Source organism: Eriocheir sinensis, chromosome 43 (assembly GCF_024679095.1).
Source record: "Eriocheir sinensis breed Jianghai 21 chromosome 43, ASM2467909v1, whole genome shotgun sequence".
In the NCBI taxonomy this organism is placed as follows: domain Eukaryota; kingdom Metazoa; phylum Arthropoda; class Malacostraca; order Decapoda; family Varunidae; genus Eriocheir; species Eriocheir sinensis.
Window position 1 is genome coordinate 13,834,810 of NC_066551.1, and position 22,585 is coordinate 13,857,394.

A 22,585-nucleotide genomic window follows, 5' to 3' on the forward strand; every position below is an offset into this window, starting at 1 on the left:
GTCTTCTTTATAGAGTGCTGGGAGAGAGAGAGAGAGAGAGAGAGAGAGAGAGAGAGAGAGAGAGAGAGAGAGAGAGAGAGAGAGAGAGAGAGAGAGAGAGAGAGAGAGAGAGAGAGAGAGAGAGAAAGCAGGCAATGAGGCAGGTAGAGGCACGCAGGCAAAGACAGAGAGGAAAATAACGAGAGAGAGAGAGAGAGAGAGAGAGAGAGAGAGAGAGAGAGAGAGAGAGAGAGAGAGAGAGAGAGAGAGAGAGAGAGAGAGAGAGAGAGAGAGAGAGCCGTAATGACAGTGGAGGTCACAGGATGGCAGTGCGTGACCCAGCCTGACCTCTGCGGTGACCCCAGTTCGACCACCCCCGTCGCCCCGTCTACTCACGCGCCCGATAGATAGAAGCGGAGATAGGACCAAGGGAAAAGTGTACACGTAGGAATTATACAGAAAATAAACAGCTTCGGCGTACAACAAAGGAGGGACAGGGGAAGGGACGGGGAGGGGGGGGGGAGAGAGAGAGAGAGAGAGAGAGAGAGAGAGAGAGAGAGAGAGAGAGAGAGAGAGAGAGAGAGAGAGAGAGAGAGAGAGAGAGAGAGAGAGAGAGAGAGAGAGAGAGAGAGAGAGAGAGAGAGAGAGAGAGAGAGAGAGAGAGATAGTAATGACAGGTCCAGCTTGGATTTACTGTCTGTACAAGTGTGAAGAAGAGAGAGAGAGAGAGAGAGAGAGAGAGAGAGAGAGAGAGAGAGAGAGAGAGAGAGAGAGAGAGAGAGAGAGAGAGAATCTTCCAATCTGATATTTTGTCGGAGTAAGTAATGTCTGTCTGTCTGAATGTCCGTCATTTCTCTCTCTCTCTCTCTCTCTCTCTCTCTGCCCTACTAACTGTAAATGCCCGGTTTTCATTTAGTTTCTTCACAGTATTACCATGTAAGGCGAGGACCTCTCATGTAGCCCCCAGTTATGGCAACGCTGAACGTGCAGGCATGGCAACACTAGCAGGCATGAAGGAAGAGGAGGGGGGAGAGGGGGAAGGAGGACCGGGAAGAAGAGGAGGAGGAGGAGGAAAGAGAGGAGACTGGTAAGTGCAAAGAAGAGAGGGGGTAGATGAAGGAGAAAGGTGAATGGTAAGAAAGAAAGATGAAGAGAATGGTGTTACGCCTTGCTGGGTATTCGGCACGACGCGAGAGAGAGAGAGAGAGAGAGAGAGAGAGAGAGAGAGAGAGAGAGAGAGAGAGAGAATGAAGGGCTCGCTAAAACTATTGCCGAGGAAAAAGGATGATCAGAGGGAATAGAAAGTGGGAAAGTAAGAAAAATGGAAGGATTCTCTCTCTCTCTCTCTCTCTCTCTCAGTGTGTGTTGCTCTCTCATTACTTCATTATCTTTGCTCGTTACTCTCCGGCTACACTTTTTTTTTTCCTTTCGTCTCTATCATTATCATCCTCTCTATTGATGTACAACTATTGGAAATGACTACTCTCTCTCTCTCTCTCTCTCTCTCTCTCTCTCTCTCTCTCTCTCTCTCTCTCTCTATACCTGCTCCCCCTTAAGCCAATCTCCGCCGTGGCCAGTAATAAGGTGGATTGTTTTCCTTCCATCAGAGAGAAGGAGAGCGAGGGAGGGAGAGATGGTGGAGGCAGGGAGGAGGGTAGACCGAGGGAGGGAGAGAATAATGAGAGGAAAGAGATAGGCTGGAGAAAATGGACATAATATGAAAAGAAGTTTAGGTTAGTGCTCTCTCTCTCTCTCTCTCTCTCTCTCTCTCTCTCTCTCTCAAGATAGTAGTCGGGTCACGAGTAAGAGAAGGGAAAATATAAAACAAAGGAAAACGGAAAAGTGAAAAAGGACAATAAGAGAAAATGGAAAAGCAAGACGAGGAATGTAAACGATGCAAGAGAAAATAAAATAAACGAAGGAAAAGATAAAAAAAAAAATAATTGTAATAGACGCGGGAAAAGACAAGAATGGAAAATTGTCATGAGAGAGAGAGAGAGAGAGAGAGAGAGAGAGAGAGAGAGAGAGAGAGAGAGAGAGAGAGAGAGAGAGAGAGAGAGAGAGAGAGAGAGAGAGAGAGAGAGAGAGAGAGAGAGAGAGAGAGAGAGAGAGAGAGAGAGAGAGAGAGAGAGAGAGAGAGAGAGAGAGAGAGAGAGAGAGAGAGAGAGAGAGAGAGAGAGAGAGAGAGAGAGAGAGAGAGAGAGAGAGAGAGAGAGAGAGAGGAGGGGGTGTCAACTCCCCGCTCGTTAAGCTAATGCAATCACAGGAGTGGGAGACAGAGGGGCATAAGGACCACTCCCTCCTGAGGACCACAAGGACGCAGGGTCGTCGTTAGGGGCCATTAGGGGACCGTCTTACATTTGTCGCCAGCCAATCACAACACGAGATACATCCGCACGAAACAAGCGACCCCGACACACGCTGAAAGATTAATAAAAGACGAGGAGGAATACAGCAATAAGAGGGAGAGATGTAAGGGGTTAAAAGAGAGATCTGAGGGGTTGCAGTAGTAGTGAGAGAGAGAGAGAGAGAGAGAGAGAGAGAGAGAGAGAGAGAGAGAGAGAGAGAGAGAGAGAGAGAGAGAGAGAGAGAGAGAGAGAGAGAGAGAGAGAGAGAGAGAGAGAGAGAGAGAGAGAGAGAGAGAGAGAGAGAGAGAGAGAGAGAGAGAGAGAGAGAGAGAGAGAGAGAGAGAGAGGCACAGGCAGACAGATAGATAGACAGACAGACAGACAGACAGACAGACAGACAAACACACACACACACACACACACACACACACACACACACACACACACACACACACACACACACACACATGCTGACAGACAGAATACCTGACTGACAAATAATGGACAGAGAGAGAGAGAGAGAGAGAGAGAGAGAGAGAGAGAGAGAGAGAGAGAGAGAGAGAGAGAGAGAGAGAGAGAGAGAGAGAGAGAGAGAGAGAGAGAGAGAGAAAATAAAGTCGAGGAGGATCAGTATACACACCCTCCAGCCTTCATATTCCAGACTCACTCCCGTTCTAGTATTCCAGAATTCCGAGCGGCCCACTCCACCTGGCCGAGAGGAAATAAAACTCTGGGAATTTGGATAACCTGGAATAGTCGGTCACGAGAATATTTATGGAAGGATATTTTTTCCTCTTCTCTTATATTTGTAATTTTTTTCTTCCCTCCCTTCCCCCGGGCCGCCTCCCCTCCCCTCCCCTCCCACTTTTTATTTCTCTCTCTCTCTCTCTCTCTCTCTCAATATTCAGAGGAAAGAATATTTGTGTGTGTGTGTGTGTGTGTGTGTGTGTGTGTGTGTGTGTGTGTGTGTGTGTGTGTGTGTGTGTGTGTGTGTTAATTTGCATAAGCGCTTCGTTTAAAACGCCGACAAGGAACTTAAAAATAAAATTATGATCAGAAAATGTTTTGAGTCTTTTCCTTTATGCCAGTTCATTAAAATAACACGCCGCTTAACCACTTATGCCAACAAACAATGGCTTTACGTGCGATAAACAAACACGGGCTTAGTAAACAAAATAAATAAATAAACACATAAACATGGAAATCCAAAGAATGCTTAAAATATCAAATCACTTCAACAAAAAATAAATTAAACAAAGAGAATGCAGTTTCATAATTAATTACAAAAGATGTCTTGCATATTTCTTAATTTTTCTTATTTGTTTTGATGTTCAACACACCTACACCGAAAACATTATCCTGCCAAATGAGTCTTTAGATTACATAAATTTATACACTGTCTCATTACCTTCGCTCTCTCCCTTTCTTCTCCCACTCCCCTCCTTCGTCTCGAGTTCACTTCCACTCCTTCCTTCAACCCGTTTTCTGTCGGTCTCATTATTCTTCTTACCCTCCTTGTTTTTGTCTTCGTCTAGTCACTTTTATCCCTCTCATTATCTCCTCTTTCCTCTTCATTAATTTCTCATCTGTCTCTCTTTGCGTCTCTTAAGTTCACTCTCCTTGTTTCCTGTGCTTTCTCCTTTTCATGTTTCCTGCCCTCTTGATTTTGAACTCTTTTATGTCACTTCCCTCTTATCTTCTCCTCTACACTCACGACTCCTCTCTCTCTCTCAAATGTCATTCATCCTCTCCTTGTCTCTCCAATACATATTCTTATACACTCTTCTTACCTCTCTCCCTCTTTCTCCTACTCTCACCTCTCTCCTATTAAGACATCTCCCCTCTACTTTCCCCTCTTCTTCACAACCTATTTCCTTGTTATCATTTTCACTCTAGTTCTCTCATCTTTTTCTACTGCATTTTTCTTCCGTTTTTCTTTTTTCATTCTACCTCTATTTTACTCTCTTCTGATTCCCTGTTCTCTTTCTGTGTTCTTTCTCTCCTCTTTTCATACCATATTTTCCCTTGTATCTCTCTATTTTCATTCTACCTTCGTTTCATTTTCCTCCGACTCCCTTTTCTCCTTGTTAACTCGTCCAATTTCACCTTTTCTCTCCCTTTTAATCCTCTTAATTCCCCTCCTTTAGAACCTACTTGCCAATGTCACTTTTCCCCTTTCTGCCCTCCCTTCTCTCTCTCTCTCTTCTCTTTCCCTTTCCCGACGCACCACTCTCCCTCCTTCGCCTTATTATACCTCCCATTTTCTCTCGTTCCCTGCCCTTACCATCACGTCACATCTCACCTCCCCTTTATTTCCTCCACCCCTCACCCTGCTGCCGCTGCCACCTCCATGTCTTTTCCCCCTTAACCTCCTATTTCACCTCCCTGTGTCATTTCTTTCCTCCTCCTCCTCCCCCTCCTATACTCCGGTTTCTCTCGCACTTTTCTTTTTCTCTCATTTTCCTTCTTCGTTTTCTTCCTCATCTCATATCACTTTTTCCCATCATTACTTTTTTTTATTATACTTCCCAGTGACATTGCTTTCATCTTTATCTTTATCTCCCTTTTTATCTTCCTCTTCTTCTTTTTCTTCCTTATCTTCTTCTTCTTACTCTTCCTCTCCTCCTTCTATTTCCCCCCTCTCTACTCTTCCTATTCCTTTTTCTCTTTTGCTCTCTTCTTCTACCACTACTTTACGTGTCAGCTCCTCTTTCAAGCCTTCAACCTCTACCCCCGCCGCCACAACCTCCTCCTCCTCCTCCTCTTCCTCCCCACCATCAGTCACCCCAAAACGGCCTCCCCAAATGAGAGCTTCGCGGACGCCAAAAGCCTCACGCCAGCTTAGTCTGTTCAGGGCGTTACGTCGTTACGGTGACGCGGTGTGACGGGCACGACTCCTCCGGCGGCGCTCTGTGACGGACGGAGACGGAGACAGACGGAGGCCTTTCTTTGTTGTGTGTGTGTGTGTGTGTGTGTGTGTGTGTGTGTGTGTGTTTTCGACCTCTCTCATCTGTTGGTCTGAGAATTGGTGAAGAAACGTAAAGAAAGAAAAAGAAACGGAAAGTATTTTGTTTGGTGATCGACGATTTTTCTGTGTGTGTTTTCTTCGAGAATCTAAATATTCGTGCAGACGCCCTAATATATGTTCTTTTAGGTTCTTCTTAAGTGCAATGAAGAAGGAAAAAGCTAAAAAAATATGCGTGATGTACCATTCTTTAGTACCTCAATGCATGTGGACGCTTTACTAAATACGGCGTGTGCTTCAAAAATAGCAAAGTGAATATGTATAATGTAAAATAAATGACTGCTATACTGAGAAAGCTGCACTGGATATACACACACGAATATAATGACCCAAAAAAAGGAGGAAGAAACGAAAAGTAGCATAAAAGTATTTCCCAGTAGAGATAATGAAGAGCAGATGACCACACACGAGGGAAATTCTCTCTCTCTCTCTCTCTCTCTCTCTCTCTCTCTCTCTCTGTAGCACACGTGGTCGAGTTGGTCGCACGTGTACGGAACTAAAACCGTAAGAAGAACCGCAGAGGAGGAGGAGGAGGAGGAGGAGGAGGAAGAGGAGGAGGTGGAGGAAAACTGGTGTTGACCGTGTGTGGGTGTTAAGGGGGTGTGGGTTAAGGGGTGTGGGTTAAAGGGGGAGGGAGGGAGGGGGTCAGTTGTGAAAATAATGGTTTGCTCTCTCTCTCTCTCTCTCTCTCTCTCTCTCTCTCTCTCTCTCTCTCTCTCTCTCTCTCAATAATTACATGATGCCTGACTCGCACGTGTCACGGTTAAGGACACGAGAGGGAGGGGGACGAGGCGCGGGAGGGAGGGATGGAGAGGGAGAAAGGGAGGAAGTGAAAGGAGAGAAAGAGCGGGGGGTACGATGGAGAGAGAGGATGAGAGGGAAGCGGGGAGAGAGAGAGAGAGAGAGAGAGAGAGAGAGAGAGAGAGAGAGAGAGAGAGAGAGAGAGAGAGAGAGAGAGAGAGAGAGAGAGAGAGAGAGAGAGAGAGAGAGAGAGAGAGAGAGAGAGAGAGAGAGAGAGAGAGAGAGAGAGAGAGAGAGAGAGAGAGAGAGAGAGAGAGAGAGAGAGAGAGAGAGAGAGCAAAAACGAGGGAAGCAGGAGGAAACTTAGAAGAAAAATAGTGTGTGTGTGTGTGTGTGTGTGTGTGTGTGTGTGTGTGTGTGAGAGAGAGAGAGAGAGAGAGAGAGAGAGAGAGAGAGAGAGAGAGAGAGAGAGAGAGAGAGAGAGAGAGAGAGAGAGAGAGAGAGAGAGAGAGAGAGAGAGAGAGCAAAAACGAGGGAAACAGAAGGAAACTTAGAACAAAAATAGTGTGTGTGTGTGTGTGTGTGTGTGTGCTCGCGCGTAAGAGAGAGAGAGAGAGAGAGAGAGAGAGAGAGAGAGAGAGAGAGAGAGAGAGAGAGAGAGAGAGAGAGAGAGAGAGAGGGGTTTAATGATTGGATTCATGCATTAAACGTTAGACTATAATTAATATCGTTAATACTGTGCTCGTATGTCGCATTCAGCAGGATATCAGCACCGTTTCAATTATTGTTATTAGCAGGGAAAAAAAAAAGGATATCGAGCTAAGACAAACAAGTTGCAATTTCTGTCAAACGATGTCTATCAGTAGTAATTATGAGAATATTTAACTCGCATACCTTAGCTAAGTTTTTCCCCGCAATATTTTCCTAATACGAGTCCTCATGACTGAGATGATACATATGTACTGACGCTCATATCCCAGCATGTTGCGTCTGGCGGGGTCCCGTTCGTATGTAACCGTCATCAAGTACTCCTTTTCGTTGCCAACCTTTGAACCAACACGCCGGACTGCACACCATCTTACTCGCCCGGTTGCTCCTCACTCAGTCTGCAGAGTTCTTGAAGCATGCTAAGCCGTCTCTATCATGTCGCAGTGATTTTCTTTTCTCGTAAATAAGAAACATGCATATTTTAAACCTAATTATTTTGCGTTTCATTTTATATAACAAGAAAGCAAACACGATATTACACAAAACAACACATGCCAATATTCTTTTCGAAGCTGCTTCCCTTTGGCTACTGAAGGCGATTTGAGGCGGGGCGGAGAGAGGCTGGACGTGAGGGAGTGGATGTAAGGAGGAGGAGGAGGTGTAGCTGGATAACGATGGGCGACACGGGGCGGGGAGAGGATAAGGATAACATGGGGAGCTAAGCGTTTAATGGAGAGGGGAGAAAAGGGAGGAAAGGGAATGGTTTGGAGAATTAGTAAGGATGATTATGTGGGCCGATCGGGGCGAGGAAAGGGAAAGGGCGAAGAAAGGGAAAGGCGGGGGAGGGGAGAATATAGTAGTTTGGAGGATTGGTACGGATGGTGGGGCGGGGATGGAGGGAACAGGTGTTAAGAGGACATGGCGACATAATATGAAGGATAGGGAGTATAATAATGAGAGGGCGAGGATTGGCGAGGACGGAAGAAAAGGAGAGGAAAAATAAGAGCACACAGAGACGGATCTTTTTTTTTAACAGCAGAGGAGTCAGTTCAAGGGCATAAAAAAGTAACAAACGTGAAAAAAAAGCCCACTACCCACTGCTCCTATAAAGAGTTAGAGGAGTGGCGGAAAGATAGGTCAATTTCGGGAGGAGAGGTGTCCTGATAAAGGGTTAACTGGTGGAAATGGGAAAGGTGGCGAGGAAGGCGAGAGGGAAAGGAAAGAGAGCACACTGAAACTGATAATGGATTAACTGGAGTAGCTGTAGATAAGGTCTGACGGGGTGGAGAAGGGAGCTGGGGATAATAATAGACATGCAGCCTGATAAAGGATTAAAAGACAGAAGTATTGGTGGGGAGGAGAAAGGAATGAGTGGGCCAGGAAAGAACAAGAAAGGAAAAGGAGGACACACGCATACAGACAAATACAGGATTGCTAGACAGAGGTGTTGGTGGGGTGGGGATGGGAGCAAGGAAGGGAAAGGGGGACAAAAAGACAGATACAGGATAGACAAAGGTGTTGGTAGGGACGAAAAAGGAATGAGGGGGCGGGGAAAGGGAGCGAGGAAGGGAAAGGAGGACAAAAAGACAGATACAGGATTGACAGAGGTGTTGGTGGGGAGGAGAAAGGAATGAGGGGGCGGGAAGGGAGCGAGGAAGGGAAAGGGGGACAAAAAGACAGATACAGGATTGACAGAGGTGTTGGTGGGGAGGAGAAAGGAATGAGGGGGCGGGGAAGGGAGCGAGGAAGGGAAAGGGGGACAAAAAGACAGATACAGGATTGACAGAGGTGTTGGTGGGGACGAAAAAGGAATGAGGGGGCGGGGAAAGGGAGCGAGGAAGGGAAAGGGGGACAAAAAGACAGATGCAGGATTGACAGAGGTGTTGGTGTGGTGGGGAGAAAGGAATGAGGGGGCGGGGAAGGGAGCGAGGAAGGGAAAGGAGGACAAAAAGACAGATACAGGATAGACAGAGGTGTTGGTGTGGTGGGGAAAGGAATGAGGGGGCGGGGATGGGCGGGGCGGGGAGGAGTCTTGCAGAGGGGCCTGAACTGGAAGCTACAAAGGAACGTGCTGGGAAGAAGAGCACAGCGGCTTTGTTATGTAGATTTCAGCTGCTTTCATACATGCCACCGAGCAGACACACACACACACACACACACACACACACACACACACAAAGCAGCCGCAGGAGGGCCGCTCTTATTGATGCCAGAAGGGAGGGAGGGAGGTGCATTTATAAAGAAAAAAATGGAAGTGGTCACTAATGAAAGGAAATTATGCAAGAGAAAAGAATTAAAAGAAAAATGGAGCAATGAGAAAGGGGAATGCATAAGTTGAATAAGACAGACGAAGTGACACGTCGGGCACGAATGATGAACCCAAAAATGAAATATATATAATCAATGTATATACGTACTAAAAGAAGTTCACGTGGAGCAACACCAATATCACTGAATTAATTGCACCAATGACATGTTGCCTCTTAACCTTTAGCATTTTTTGGGATTTTTTTTTTTTTTTGTTCGTTTGTTTTCCTTTTGTTTTTGTCCTTAAACTGTTTCCTTTACTGTAAGCACACACACACACACACACACACGCACACACACACACACACACACACACATCATTACCTCTTTCCTGTAGACCTTTAATCTCTCTCTCTCTCTCTCTCTCTCTCTCTCTCTCTCTCTCTCTCTCTCTCTCTCTCTCTCTCTCTCTCCTGTTCGCCAATGGAGAAGGAGAGAACGGAAGAGGAGGCAATTTAATTCAGTCAAAGAAGTGACGGGGGAAAGGAGGGAGGGAAAAAATAAATGAATGAAAGAAGAGAAGACAGGAATAGGAAAGGGAAGGAGAGGTAACTATGAGGGAAAGGACTGTGGAAATGAATGAAGGAGCGAAGGAGGCGAAGAGGGTGGAGTGAAAGAACAAGGGAATGATCAGAGTGGAAGGAAGGAGTGAGCAGAGGCCAAGAAACATGAATTGAGCAGTGGAATGAACGAATATTTATAACTTTATTACAATTATTATTATTATTATTATTATTATTACTACATTTATTACTATTATTATTATTATTGAATGTTACCCAGCACCGGAATCGAACCAATGCGTTGGCGCCGCTGTCTTGGGTGGTGGCGAGGCAGACAGTGGCGCCAACACATTGATTCGATTCCGGTGCTGGGTAACATTCAACTTGTTCTTGAATCATTATTATTATTATTATTATTATTATTATTATTATTATTATTATTATTATTATTATTAGTAGTAGTAGTAGTACCAGGAATATATAGTAGTACTCCCGTTTCATATTCTCTTTCGTAACACATTTATTTTCTTATACCACTTTCGTCTCTCTCCGTAATTAAGGATCTTATTGAATGTCTCAGTTTATCATCTCTCTCTCTCTCTCTCTCTCTCTCTCTCTATATATATATATATATATATATATATATATATATATATATATATATATATATATATATATATATATATATATATATATATATATATATATATATATATATATATATATATATATATATATATATATATATATATATCTCACACACACACACACACACACACACACACACACACACACACACACACACTGCGGAACTTTTTCTTCCTTTGTCTATCCAACACCCATATTTTTTCTTAATCCCTTTCTTTTTCATCCTCAGCGACACATTTTCCTTTCCTTCCCCTCTTCCCGCTGCCTCCACTTCCTTCTGCTTTCATTCCCTCACAAAACATTACTTCCACCCTTTGTCCCTTTTTTCTTACACATCCCGGAACAAATTATCCTCCCTCACATATTTTCTTTCTTTCCCTCCTTTCCGTCCCCGCCCACGGTTGCGAGATTTGATTCAGGTCTTGGGTGCCTGAAGAAGTTCAGTAACGTCGATCACTCCAAGTTCTTTGAGCTCCAATCCAACTCAAGAACTGTGTATCTAGGCGAGGCGCAGTAGTGTACAGACATTGGCAGGAGTATCTCCTCAAACTGAGTCATCCGCCTAAGGAAAAACTTTCATGCTGAAGTAGCACCTAGTAAACTATCAACTATATAAATCATTTAGACTGTTATTTCATCGCGTCAGGAGTAACCTGAAAGTACGCACCAAAGTGCTTTCATCTGTTCCGCAGGAAATGGAGTGCCGCCGAGCCTATTAATACACTAAACCGAGCAACCTCGTAATGAGCACATAGACTTTATGTTGCCTACCTCTTTGTTTCAGTGTTTATCTTTACTGTCCCTCCCATATTCCCTCCTTATTCTCCATTCTCTCCTTTCCCTTCTCAACGTTCAATCCCTCCTATATGTTCTCTCATCCCTCACTTCTCCCCCATCCGTCCCCCCTCCCTTACACACGCACGCTCACACGTAATCCAGACATCTAGGGCAAAGAAAGGGTAAGTGTAGGGGAGGGGAGGGGAGGGGAGGGGAGGGGTGTAGGGAGCCGGGGCACGGAAAGGAATGGCGGCCCCTGTTTTAATCCTCTTACCTCTGTATTATATAAAATGTCGTTCTGTATAATTCTCGCTCACCTGGCGGGCTTTACACAGGTGAGAGTCGTGTTCAAATTAGAGGTGTGCTAATGCCTCCGTAACCAGGTGGCTGTAATCTCTCTCTCTCTCTCTCTCTCTCTCTCTCTCTCCCCGTGTATCTATATATCTAACTTTCTTACACACACACACACACACACACACACACACACACACACACACACACACACACACTCACACACACACACGTAAGCGAATAGTAACTAAAAAACAAAAATATGCAAAGAGGAAGGGTATAGTCTCTCTCTCTCTCTCTCTCTCTCTCTCTCTCTCTCACACACACACACACACACACACACACACACACACACACACACACACACGTCCCCCGCCTCACACACAGGTAAGCTACACATGGAACGATATTAAAAAGAAGCTGCACGCCACATGTTCACAGGCGGGGAGCAATAACACGTGGAGGTGACAGCCCAGGTGAATGACAGGGAGGTGCGGGGAAAACAGAAGCCACGCGCTGTTATCTACGGCTTCAGGGTAAGGATAGAGAGGTGAAGAATGCGTGGTTTAGGTAAGATGTCGTGTGCTAATCTGGTTGGCGGTGTGGTGTTAAGAGTGAATGGATGGGGTGGAAGGATGGGTTGGTTGGTGAATGGGGCAGTGTGTGTGTCTTTCATTGGTTACGCAAAGCTTTCTCCAGTAATGTCGGGAGTGTGTAAGTCTTCCAAGGGGTGCGCAAGCTTTCTTCACTAATCTCAGGAAATACAGGTTGAAAAGATTGTGTGGAAGGAAAGACACGCCCACACATCCCTTACGATCAGTGTTGCCAGATTATCGTATTCACCACATTGTATTTATTATTTTTAAGCCTCAAACTCTCGTACCTACACAAATAACGAAGGAATATTAAAGTTAGCGTTAAAACGGTTATTTATTGATGTTTGTTTGCTTATATTTGCATTAGATATCAGTCAGAAACTAAGAAAATGCAATACGGTGTGTACGATAATTTGGCAACGCTGCTTACGATCCTACCTTAAAACGGAAAGTCCATACTCAGACTTGCTCGCATTCTCGTTCCCTAGCATTCCCTCCTTCCTCTTCTCCTCCTCCCTATTCAGTAATGCCAGGAAATAAAGGTGGAAAAAATTACGTTAAAGGATAGACACGCGCAGAAGTCCCTTACGATTACCTAAAAAAAAAAATTCATACTCTCTGCCTTACTCGCATTCTCATTCCCTAGCATTCCCTCCTTCCTCTCCTCTCCCCTCCCTCCCTCCAGTTGCACTCCAGGACAGACGGAGCTCAATTAGGCGCTCAGGCAATCACGGGCGGAACTCCTCTCATCTCTTCCCCTCCCCTCCCTCCACCTCCCTTCCCTCCATCTACCTTTCCTCCTCCTTTCCTCTCTTTCCTCCTGTCCCTCTATCCTTTATCTATACTCTCACACACTCTCATCTCTCTTCCTGTTCCTTATCTCCACCTCTTTATATTCCCTCTTTCTCTCTCTTCCTCTTCCCTTGTTCCTCTATCCTTTATCCATACTCTCACACCTCCACTCCTCCACCGCCCTCCATTACTCCACCATGTCTGCCATTCCTTTCTTCCTTCCACACCTTTCCCGTTTTCCTTTCTCCCCTTCCTGTGTCTACTATTCCCTACTTTATTCCTCCCTTTGTTCCAACCCTTGCCCTTGTTCCCCATCATTTCCCCTCTTACATTCCATTTCATTCTTTTCCTTTAATGGTTCATCCCCTCCACTTAATTCGTTTTGCTATTCTTTTGACCTAACCTTTTTCTTGTTTTCGTCTATATTCTTAGTATTTTACCTTCTTACATTTCCATCCTCTTCTTCTTTCCTCTCCTTCCGTCTTGCAATATTTCGTTCCTTCCTCTACCCTCTTCCTATCTTTCCTGCATTTCTTCTTCTCTTTCCAATATTTTCCTCTTTCCCTCTCTTCCTGGTCTCCACGTTTTGCTTTTCCGTTCTCAGTCTTTCCTTCCTTCCTCTCTCTGTTCCTACGTTTTCCTTTTCGTATCATTTTTTTTCATCTCAAACTTTTCTACCTTCCTTTCTCAGTCTTTCCTTCCTTCCTCTCTCTGCTCCTACATTTTCCTTTTCCTATCATATTTTTTACATCTCAAACTTTCCTACCCTCCTTAAGCCCTCCTTCCTATCTTGCATCACTCCATCTCTTCTACTTTCCCTCCCCAACTTTAACCCTCCAATTCCAGCCTTCAACATTTATTTTCCCTTCTTTACTATACGTATTGCCCTCCTCTATTTATGCCTCCCTCGTGTTTCTCTCCTCCATCCATCTCTCCCTCTTCGCAGCTTCCCTCCTTCCCTTCCCCCCTATATAACTCTCCTCGTCTATTTGTCTCCCTCCTACTTTCACCCTTCTATCCGTCTCTCCCTCTTCCCTCCTTCCCTTCCTCCCGCAGAACAATGCCTCTTTGTGTCCCGTTCGCCGAAGACTCGAGGGATTACGAGGTCTGTGTGATCCTCAAGCCCACGTTAAGAGGATCTGTGCGGTGGCCCGGTGTGCGGAGGGCGGCGCGGCTTGCTTAATTGGAGGTAATTATTCGATCTGATCCGACGCTGTTTAGCTTTTTATTGCACAGGTGAATCCGGCGTGCGAGCGAGCAGGTGAGTTTACGTTTCCGGTGATGGTGATTGTGGCGGGGATTGTGGGTGTACTGGCGGCGGTGGCTGCGGGGCGTGTGCTTGCTCGCTCTTGTTATTGCTCGTGTTCGTGGTAGTGGTGGAGTTATGATGTTTGTTATGGCTGTGTTAGTGGTATTGGTGGAAATAATGTTGAGGTAGATGTATTAGTAGTGGTTGTGGTGGTGGTAGTAGTAGTAGTAGTAGTAGTAGTAGTAGTAGTAGTAGTAGTAGTAGTAGTAGTAGTAGTAGTAGTAGTAGTAGTACCTACACAGTAGCATTACCGTAATGTTATTATTACTATTATTTTTATTATTATTATCATCATCATCATCATCATCATAAGTAGTAGTAGTAGTAGTAGTAGTAGTAGTAGTAGTAGTAGTAGTAGTAGTAAAAGGAAGTGAAGTAATAGAAGTAGTAGTAATAGCCTGCGCCATAACGGGCTGGGGTCGACCACCAGGCCCCACCAAAAAAGTCTACCGGCGCCATAGGCGGAACGTAAAAAGCAGAAAAAAGATAAATTAATGGTAGGAGTTGATACTAAGAGGAATTTTAGTTATTATTATTATATTATTATTATTATTATTATTATTATTATTATTATTATTATTATTATTATTAGTTGTAGTAGTAGTAGTTGTTGTAATTGTAGCTGTTAAAATAATGGTAGTTGTAGTGGCAGTAAAGAAAATCAATAATGAAAGAATCAGTAGCAACGTCATCAACGACAAAAACAACAAAAATATCAGTACCAAACATATAACAAACCTCCATCTCGCCTGAAGAGAATCTAAAAACAAAAACACTAAAAACTCAAACCGCACACCCATCATCACCACCATTACCGCCACCATAACGACAATCATCACCATCAACACCACCTCTCCCCACACAGGCCCCAACCCACCAGCCCATCACCTGCACAGTAGTAACCAACTCCCAACCGCAAGATGCCTCTATCATTAACGAGACCCTTAAATTTTCACGCAACTCTCAACATAGTGACGAAAAGTTAAAAAAAGTAATGATACTAGAAAACACTAACCCAGCCAAACACACACACACACACACACACACACACACACACACACACACTACCGTAAGTACTGTCACCGCCGTACACGCTCTCCGACATCCGGTCTTCCGTCGTGTAAGGAGAAAAAAGGCTCGGCAAAAAGGAACCAAATGACAAAAATGAGTCTCGCGTGCAGTCTGAGGTGTAGGCAAAACAGAGGACGTGATGGCGGTGGTGGACGTGTGCGTGTGTTGCTGGGAGGAGGGAGAACACAAGGAGGAGGCGGGGGAGGGGAGCTGTGTGTGTGTGTGTGTGTGTGTGAGAGAGAGAGAGAGAGAGAGAGAGAGAGAGGAAGTGGTGATGGTGGGCGGCAACTGTTGAAACGGCCAATATTTTCAAGGAATGTGAGAGGCTAACTGACCTTTCCTGACCTTAATGACCTCGTGGATGCCAAGGAAGCTTTGGTGTACCTAAGAAAAGGAAGAAGAGGCCACGACTGACGGCAACGAGAATGAATCTCTCTCTCTCTCTCTCTCTCTCTCTCTCTCTCTCTCTCTCTCTCTCTCTCTCTCATGCACATTTCTAGCCAAAGACCACCGATGTACAATCTTGCTCATACATGGTTTCTTTATATGTCTGAACCTGAAGTAACTCCTCTCTCTCTCTCTCTCTCTCTCTCTCTCTCTCACACACACACACACACACACACACACATTTCTTCCGCCACAACAATCATAAAGACGATGGATGACTCTGACTTACGGTTCGGCAATATTTTTTCGCGGCGGATGAAAGGAAACTTGACAAACTTCGACTGAATCGCCATAATCTTTCTACATCTTTTCTCCTCAGCACCGGACGGACAAATGCATATGAGAGAGAGAGAGAGAGAGAGAGAGAGAGAGAGAGAGAGAGAGAGAGAAGGAAGGAGGAGGAGGGGGAGGCACACTTTTTTGAGCCTGTGCGCGCTTATTTACCACGACGCAACCCAACACAACGCAACCCAACTTGAATACAAACCCCTCCACAACCTTTCTACAGTATTTAAGGCTTCCCGCGGCGTTGTTAGGCAAGGATGAGAACAATGAACACTGGTCCTTAGGCGAGGCAATAAATCAAACACTGTAAAAGTGCAGCGCTGCGTGGGTGAAACAATGCTTCACGAGCATTTAACCGAAGCTTCAGTGTTGTTTAGCGGTGCGCGGCCAAGGTTAAAGAGGCGGTACGCTCTGCGGTGGCCCCCTCGTGCGCTGAGCCTGCTGAGCCTCCCGCACGGAGCACCACCAGGGGGGGGAGGCAATGGCCTACGCGGGGAAGCCTATTCCATCAAGGCGTTTAATTCTACTGCTCGTAATCCAGCGATACGCTTGAAGGGGTAGCACGGCCCTTATGTGCAGATGTGAACATAATGATGCGTTTCGTGTGATGGGAGGAGGAGGAATAGACGGAGGTAAGGCAGATACATATGTCATGCCAGGAATAACACATTATAACTATTCTGGTAATTATAGTCTTGGGAAATCAGAAATGAGTTAGGCCCCAATGCCGCCTGGCAATTCATTTGCTATTCGAAACGCATTGCAAAGCGATATACAGTGAAGGGAGGTGAATGCTGCTTTCCATAATGCATCGTGAAGAGAACCGCGCCGCGGCACTACTTGCAGCTGACAGGCTGCATCTATAGTTGGATGTATTTTTAAATATCGTCAACTATCCGAAACTATCGCGGTACTGAAAATATGAAATTAAGAAAAGCACCACACGTACTTTGGCGCCGACGACAAGTAGGTAGCCTACGGCGCGGAAACACAGGTGCAGATGCAAGGAGGCGACGTTGCCATTACCAATTTTCCACGTAATTACCATCATATACCCAGTTTTTTTTTATTCAAGTTTACCTACGCAAATACAATGTTAAACTATCTGTTTCATTTCCTCCCTTGCCGTGTGCTCCAGCCACAGGAAGATGAGCGGCACAGGCTGAGGAGCACGCCCCAACAACCAGTGAACCCGACACGAGACTGTTAGTACTTTTAAGATTTTACGAAGCCTGACGTCATAATGCCTTCTCTTACTCCTCCTTGCCTTAAACTTCCTCCTATTCCTCTTTTCCTTACGTCAAATACGTAGACACATTTGTTGCAATGAAATCTGAGAATCACTTAAATATGTGAATTTCAATTAAGGCATCACAAGCATTTTCCAATCAGCCTGGTCATCCACTCCTTCACACAAGCATTCTATAACTTCTTCCTACCCTTCCTTGCTTCAATCAGACACGTAGACATTCATCTATGCTCACCTGAGAACCATGAACCACTTGGCGTATCGTTAAAAGTACGTATCGTTCACACCCTGCAATACTCACCTGCCGCTGCTCACAACCTCCTCAGCCGCCGCCACCATCTCACCGCCTCCTCGTCTCTGGAGATGTGCCACGAGCCAGAGTCGCCGCTACAGAGCCACGGGTACAGCTTGACAGTCACACAGTCGAGATAATTAATCACTTTCACGCCGCCCGCCCTGCACACACACCCCGCCAAGCGCCGACACTGTGATGCTTGCTGCCCCTTGCCTGGCGCTGCCCGAGTTACCATATCAAGTTTTCACTTTGATTATTACAATTACTTTGCCGCCTTGTATTTTACAACTCTTTGAATACAAATAATAATACAAAAATATGCCATTTGCTGATGAAGGTTTGAGCCTGTGGACGTCCTGGTAAAGTTAGACAATAATGCAAGCGTTGGTAACAACTGTCAGCCATGAGTCTGGGGCCGGCCAGCCAGTCACCGTGTTGCGATTGAGTCACGTGATAGTCGCTAAGCCTTTTAATTTTCTCCTCGAAAACCTTCAGGGGAATATTATAAAAAAAATTAGCATACGTAACAAAATTATTTTAAAAGGCACATCAAGGATGAGATAAGGAGGAGGATAAGGACAAAAACCACAACACATAAGGAACACTGTACACTTTTTATTGTTGGTTTGTACACTGTACAAATCATGGCTCAAAGGAAAATTTTGTTTTCGCAACACAGAAGAATGGATCTACAGAGCTTCAGTTTGACGTAACAGGACAAAAACCTTACTGAGGGCCACACAGGGCAGGGTGAGTGCCGGGCGACCACTGACGCCAGCACCGGTACCCCACCTGCTTGCGTGACTGGACAGTAATAACCTTGCTGAGGGCAGCGCATAGCAGGGTACTGCCGAGTAGCCGTAAACGTCAACAGCAGCACCTCGCCTGCTAACAACAACTCAGCGGAAAGTGCCAAGGGTCAGCAGTAGCGTTCTCGCTGTCGCCGCGCTTTGCACCAACGTCAACTAAGCTAAATTAAGATACACGAGGCTGAAGATCGCCAGGATTCATCCAGTACACGTGGCGCACTGCATGCCTGCCCCCTTCAGCCCCAGCAGTCCACAGCTACCTCCTACTGCCCGCACTGGCCGCCGCCACCACCAAGGGCCATCGCGGGAACCAGCGTTACAAATACTAACATGTCTACCATTGCTCCCACGCTGCTCACACACCAACTACTGCAAGCAACTTCTAATACACTCAAAAATAATGCTGAAACTACAGACTAAATAATGCATGTGACATTCTCTACACAGCTTCACTTACATTACATCTATGAGTGATCTTACTGCTCCCTTACAGAGGCTTAGCAAGGTGATGATTGATTGTGCTCGCTCTCACAACACAAATGTAGATTACACATGGTATTTACAAACTCTCACTGGATGCCAATATGGCTCCAGACCCTGACTAAAGGATATCACAGATAAATCACGAACCTCAACACAACACCGGCTGCAGAGGGAGAATCAGACGCTCCACCTCACATCCTCGTCCGTGGCCGCAACACTTTGGCACACCAACACAACACCGCCGAGCCAGTCTCCTCACACACCTGTCCAGCACGAACCCCGCGCCGCGCACCACCGACACTTGCCACGCCTGTCCGCCTTGCCTCACACTGACTCGTGGGCGTTGTCGCCTCACAGGAACTGTTCACCGTCTTCTTTCAGGTTTGCAGGGCTTCAGCCAGTCTCCATCTCGCACACGAAAAAAAAGTCACTGAATATAAACTTCCAAATAAATGCCAAAATTACACCCTGTACAGACTTCGATGTCCAGTGATGATGAAATGAACACGTACACACGATCAAGTTCTCGCTAATATAGTGAATCTTCGTTGTGTGGACACTTACGAGGACATGCGTCGTACAACGTTGTAGCACCGCCACGCCGGGCGGTGAATACATGTGAGATGAGACCATCTTTGCTTTGGGCGCCAGAGGTCATAGGAAGAGTCTTCTGAAGGAACACAAGAGCCCGGGAGCGCATCATTCTGGATAGTCAAGGCAGTAGCCGAGGTTCTTGCGCTGCAGGAACATGAGTACCTCCCAGAAGGGCGGCCGCTGCCGGTCGCTGGGCCTCCAGCAGGCGGCCATCATGTCGTACACCTCCCGAGGACAGAGCGGCGGCTGCGGCAGCACCATCATGCCGTCGCCGTGGCAGCAGTGAGAAAGGTTCTCAAGCACGCCGTCGTCGCTCAGTTCGGCGTACGGCTGCTGGCGGGCCAGGGTCAGGATCTCCCACAACGTGACGCCGAAGGCCCACACGTCACTCTTGCTGGAGAACCTTCCCTGCAGAACAGACTCCCATGCCATCCATCGCACCGGCAGTAACGTGCTCTCTTCGCTCACGCGGCAGTAGTCTCTGTGGTACCTAGTCTGGCTCATCGCCAGGTCGGACACCTTTATGAGGAGGCCTTGGCCAACAAGACAGTTTCGTGCTGCTAAGTCTCTGTGGACAATGTTCAACTTTTCGAGGTGTTTCATCCCTGAGGCCACCTGCGTCGCTATGTACACGAGCGCCCCGTAGCTCAGCGCTGAACACTCGCCGGCGTCTTTGAATGGGGCTCTCTGTATCACGCCGCCGGTGTTCTCGGGCGTGTGTCGGCGGAGGAACTGGTAAAGGTCGCCGTGTTCCAGGTACTCGTGAATCATGCACAGCGGCTCCTGGGCGGTCACACCCACCAGCTGGGCCACGTTGATGTCGTTGATGCAACTCGAAACCTGCGCCTCCTGCAGGAACTCTTCCCTCACCGCCTCTTCAACCCTGCTGTTGAGGCACTTCACCAGCACCGTCTCCGCCTCACCACCGGAAGCGCCGCGCATCTCGCAGATTTGTGTGCTGCCGAACATGCCCTCACCGAGTGTCTCCAGCACACGAAGGTTCTTGCCAGCGACCTCGGGGATGCAGCGTGCCTGCGTCAGCTCCGAGACCTCAGTGACAACAAATGAAACATTGCCGGCAGCGCCTTGGATGTTGACGGGCTGACACACCTGCGAGGCGGTGAAATAGTGCTGCTTGGGGGGCGGGGGGATGGGGGGCGTGGGTGGCGGGAGGGTTGGGTACTCCATATTCAAGCCCTTGGACATGGGCGGCCGTGTGAGGGGAACAGGGGGTGGAGGAGAATACACGTCAGAGAAAGGCGGAGGCGGCGTCACGTTCATACCAGGAACAGCGTAATCCACTGAGTCATCCGTGTCCGGGGGCAGCGGGCACTTGAGGGGCACGTCGGGGGGATGAACGGCGTGGCCCAGCGTGTGGTACCCGGGGTTGTGCAGCGGCCCCTTGTACGGCTCTTGGTACATAGCTGCCGCTTCCTCATCCATGGATACGTGGCCGTAAAGGTTGCCCTTAGCACGGGAGTAGCCGTTGGAGAGCTGCGAGAGGTTCATGTTGATATGCAGGTCCTTCATTTTCATAGACACTTTCTTGGTGTCGCCGCCGTTGGCCTTAGAGAGAGAAACCTTACTGGCCTTCCTGGTGAGTCTGGAGCGATAGTAAAGGACGCAGAGTGTAACGGGCACCACGCCGAACACCACACCAAGCGCCACTAGACCGCCCACCAGGAAATCCGAAGAGGTGGAGTGGGCTGGCACCACCGGGACGGCTGTCTCATCCGCCACCTCCGTAGGCGTGACGGGTGGGGCTTCCTCCGTCTGGTTGCAGCGACACGGCTCTGCGTGGGAGAGAAAACACAAGACTGAGACACGGCTCGCTGCGTGACGCGTGGCTGTGAGTAGCAATAAATAACAACAGGTGGTTAATTGCGCTACAAATGGAGCATCAATGCTGATAATAAGAGCACGCAATGCTTTTGTACCCCACGACTCGTACCGAAAAACCATGCTCAAGGGAAGACCGGAAGACGCAAAAACCTCAACGTCTGAGTGTATCGGCGCGGAAGGTTGAACACTCATACAGGGCGCCGACATGAGCCTCACCTGAGTCGAAGGCGACTTCGGAGATGAGTATCCAGCGCAACTCGAAGAATAGCTGCAGCTTCACAAACTTGGCAGTGGCGCCATGTAGGCGGATGGTGACGTTGCGCGCGTTTTCGAAGATGCGGTCCACCACATACTCGAACTCGACGGGCGGCTGGGCGTGGTAGTGCTCCCCGCCCACGCTGAATAGCACCCGCGCCCGCGAGAACACCTGTAGGGAGGGAAGAAAAGGGGCACGTCAGCGCTGACTTGATATATTTCGACGTACACGACCTACAACAGTGCAGGAAAGTCTTGACATGTTGGAAGCAAAGAGTGGGTGAAGGGGAAGCAGGCAAGGGAGTGAGGAGAGTATATACAAGGAGAAAGATGGAGGATTCCCTGAGATGAGAGGAAGGGAGAAGACTGACCTGCGTGTCCTTGGTGAAGAAGTTGTTAGTGTAGATGTGCACTGCCGAGAAGTTCCTGACGGACTCGAACTCGAAGGTGATCTCCACCGGCTGTTGCTGGCGGGTGTCGTTCTTCCAGCCGACCCACTCGTAGCCTGGAGTGGTGGGAGAGAAAGAAGGGGATGAAGGTGAGAGCCCTTAGTCATGACGTCACCGCACTTTAGCCTCACTGCCTCCTCCCTCCAGCACTTTCTAATGTCTACTATTTCCACCCCTGACTCATGGCTGTTTGTAATTCTTGTTTATGTGTTTGCGTGTCTTTTTCCTTCATGTTTTATGGTCACGCTGAGCCATCCGTCACGAGCGATGAAATGACTCGAGGTGTCTCTCTTGTCTTGCCTCTCGCCGCTCCCCGAGACTCCGCCGCTTGTAAAACAACTCGTAAAACTTAACAGATTATAAGTACATAGACAGCCAGCCTCCCATGCACCCACCCAGTCTCAAACACACACACACACACACACACACACACACACACACACACACACAGAAAACATCCTCCCTTCTCTCCCATCCCAAACATACAACACTCATTATTTAGTCTAGCAATTTCAGCATATTTATTTATCTTCTTTCTCCCTCTCCCTCTCTCCATCTGTGTCTATCTCTTTTTCTCGCTCTCCCAACTTCCCTCCCTCCCTCCCCCTTCCGCCGCGAGACACACAGGGCGGCGCTATAAAAATTCCACCGAGATTCAGTCCAACGCTAAGCAAGTTTGGCCTCCCATTGAAGCCTCGGCGAGAAAATTCCTAACACAGTTTTGAAGGAAATTGTATACAGAGCCATTTGGGAATCCACGTCACGTTCTGGAAAGTAGTATT

General features: G+C 47.2%; 1 protein-coding gene across 5 annotated transcripts in view; it reads right to left on the reverse strand.

Moving 5' to 3' along the window:
* Positions 1 to 17,966: 17,966 nt before the first annotated feature.
* The window catches only part of LOC126980191 (discoidin domain-containing receptor 2-like), a 274,256-nt gene continuing 269,637 nt past the window's right edge, over positions 17,967 to 22,585 (reverse strand). For all 5 annotated transcript variants that reach the window (XM_050829813.1, XM_050829814.1, XM_050829811.1 and 2 more), the window contains 3 exons: positions 21,726 to 21,859; positions 21,316 to 21,526; positions 17,967 to 21,050 (listed from right to left, as the gene is read on the reverse strand). In XM_050829813.1, the coding sequence (XP_050685770.1) occupies positions 19,363 to 21,050; positions 21,316 to 21,526; positions 21,726 to 21,859 (2,033 nt within the window). In that variant the 3' untranslated portion in view covers positions 17,967 to 19,362. The remainder of the gene's footprint in view (positions 21,051 to 21,315; positions 21,527 to 21,725; positions 21,860 to 22,585) is intronic.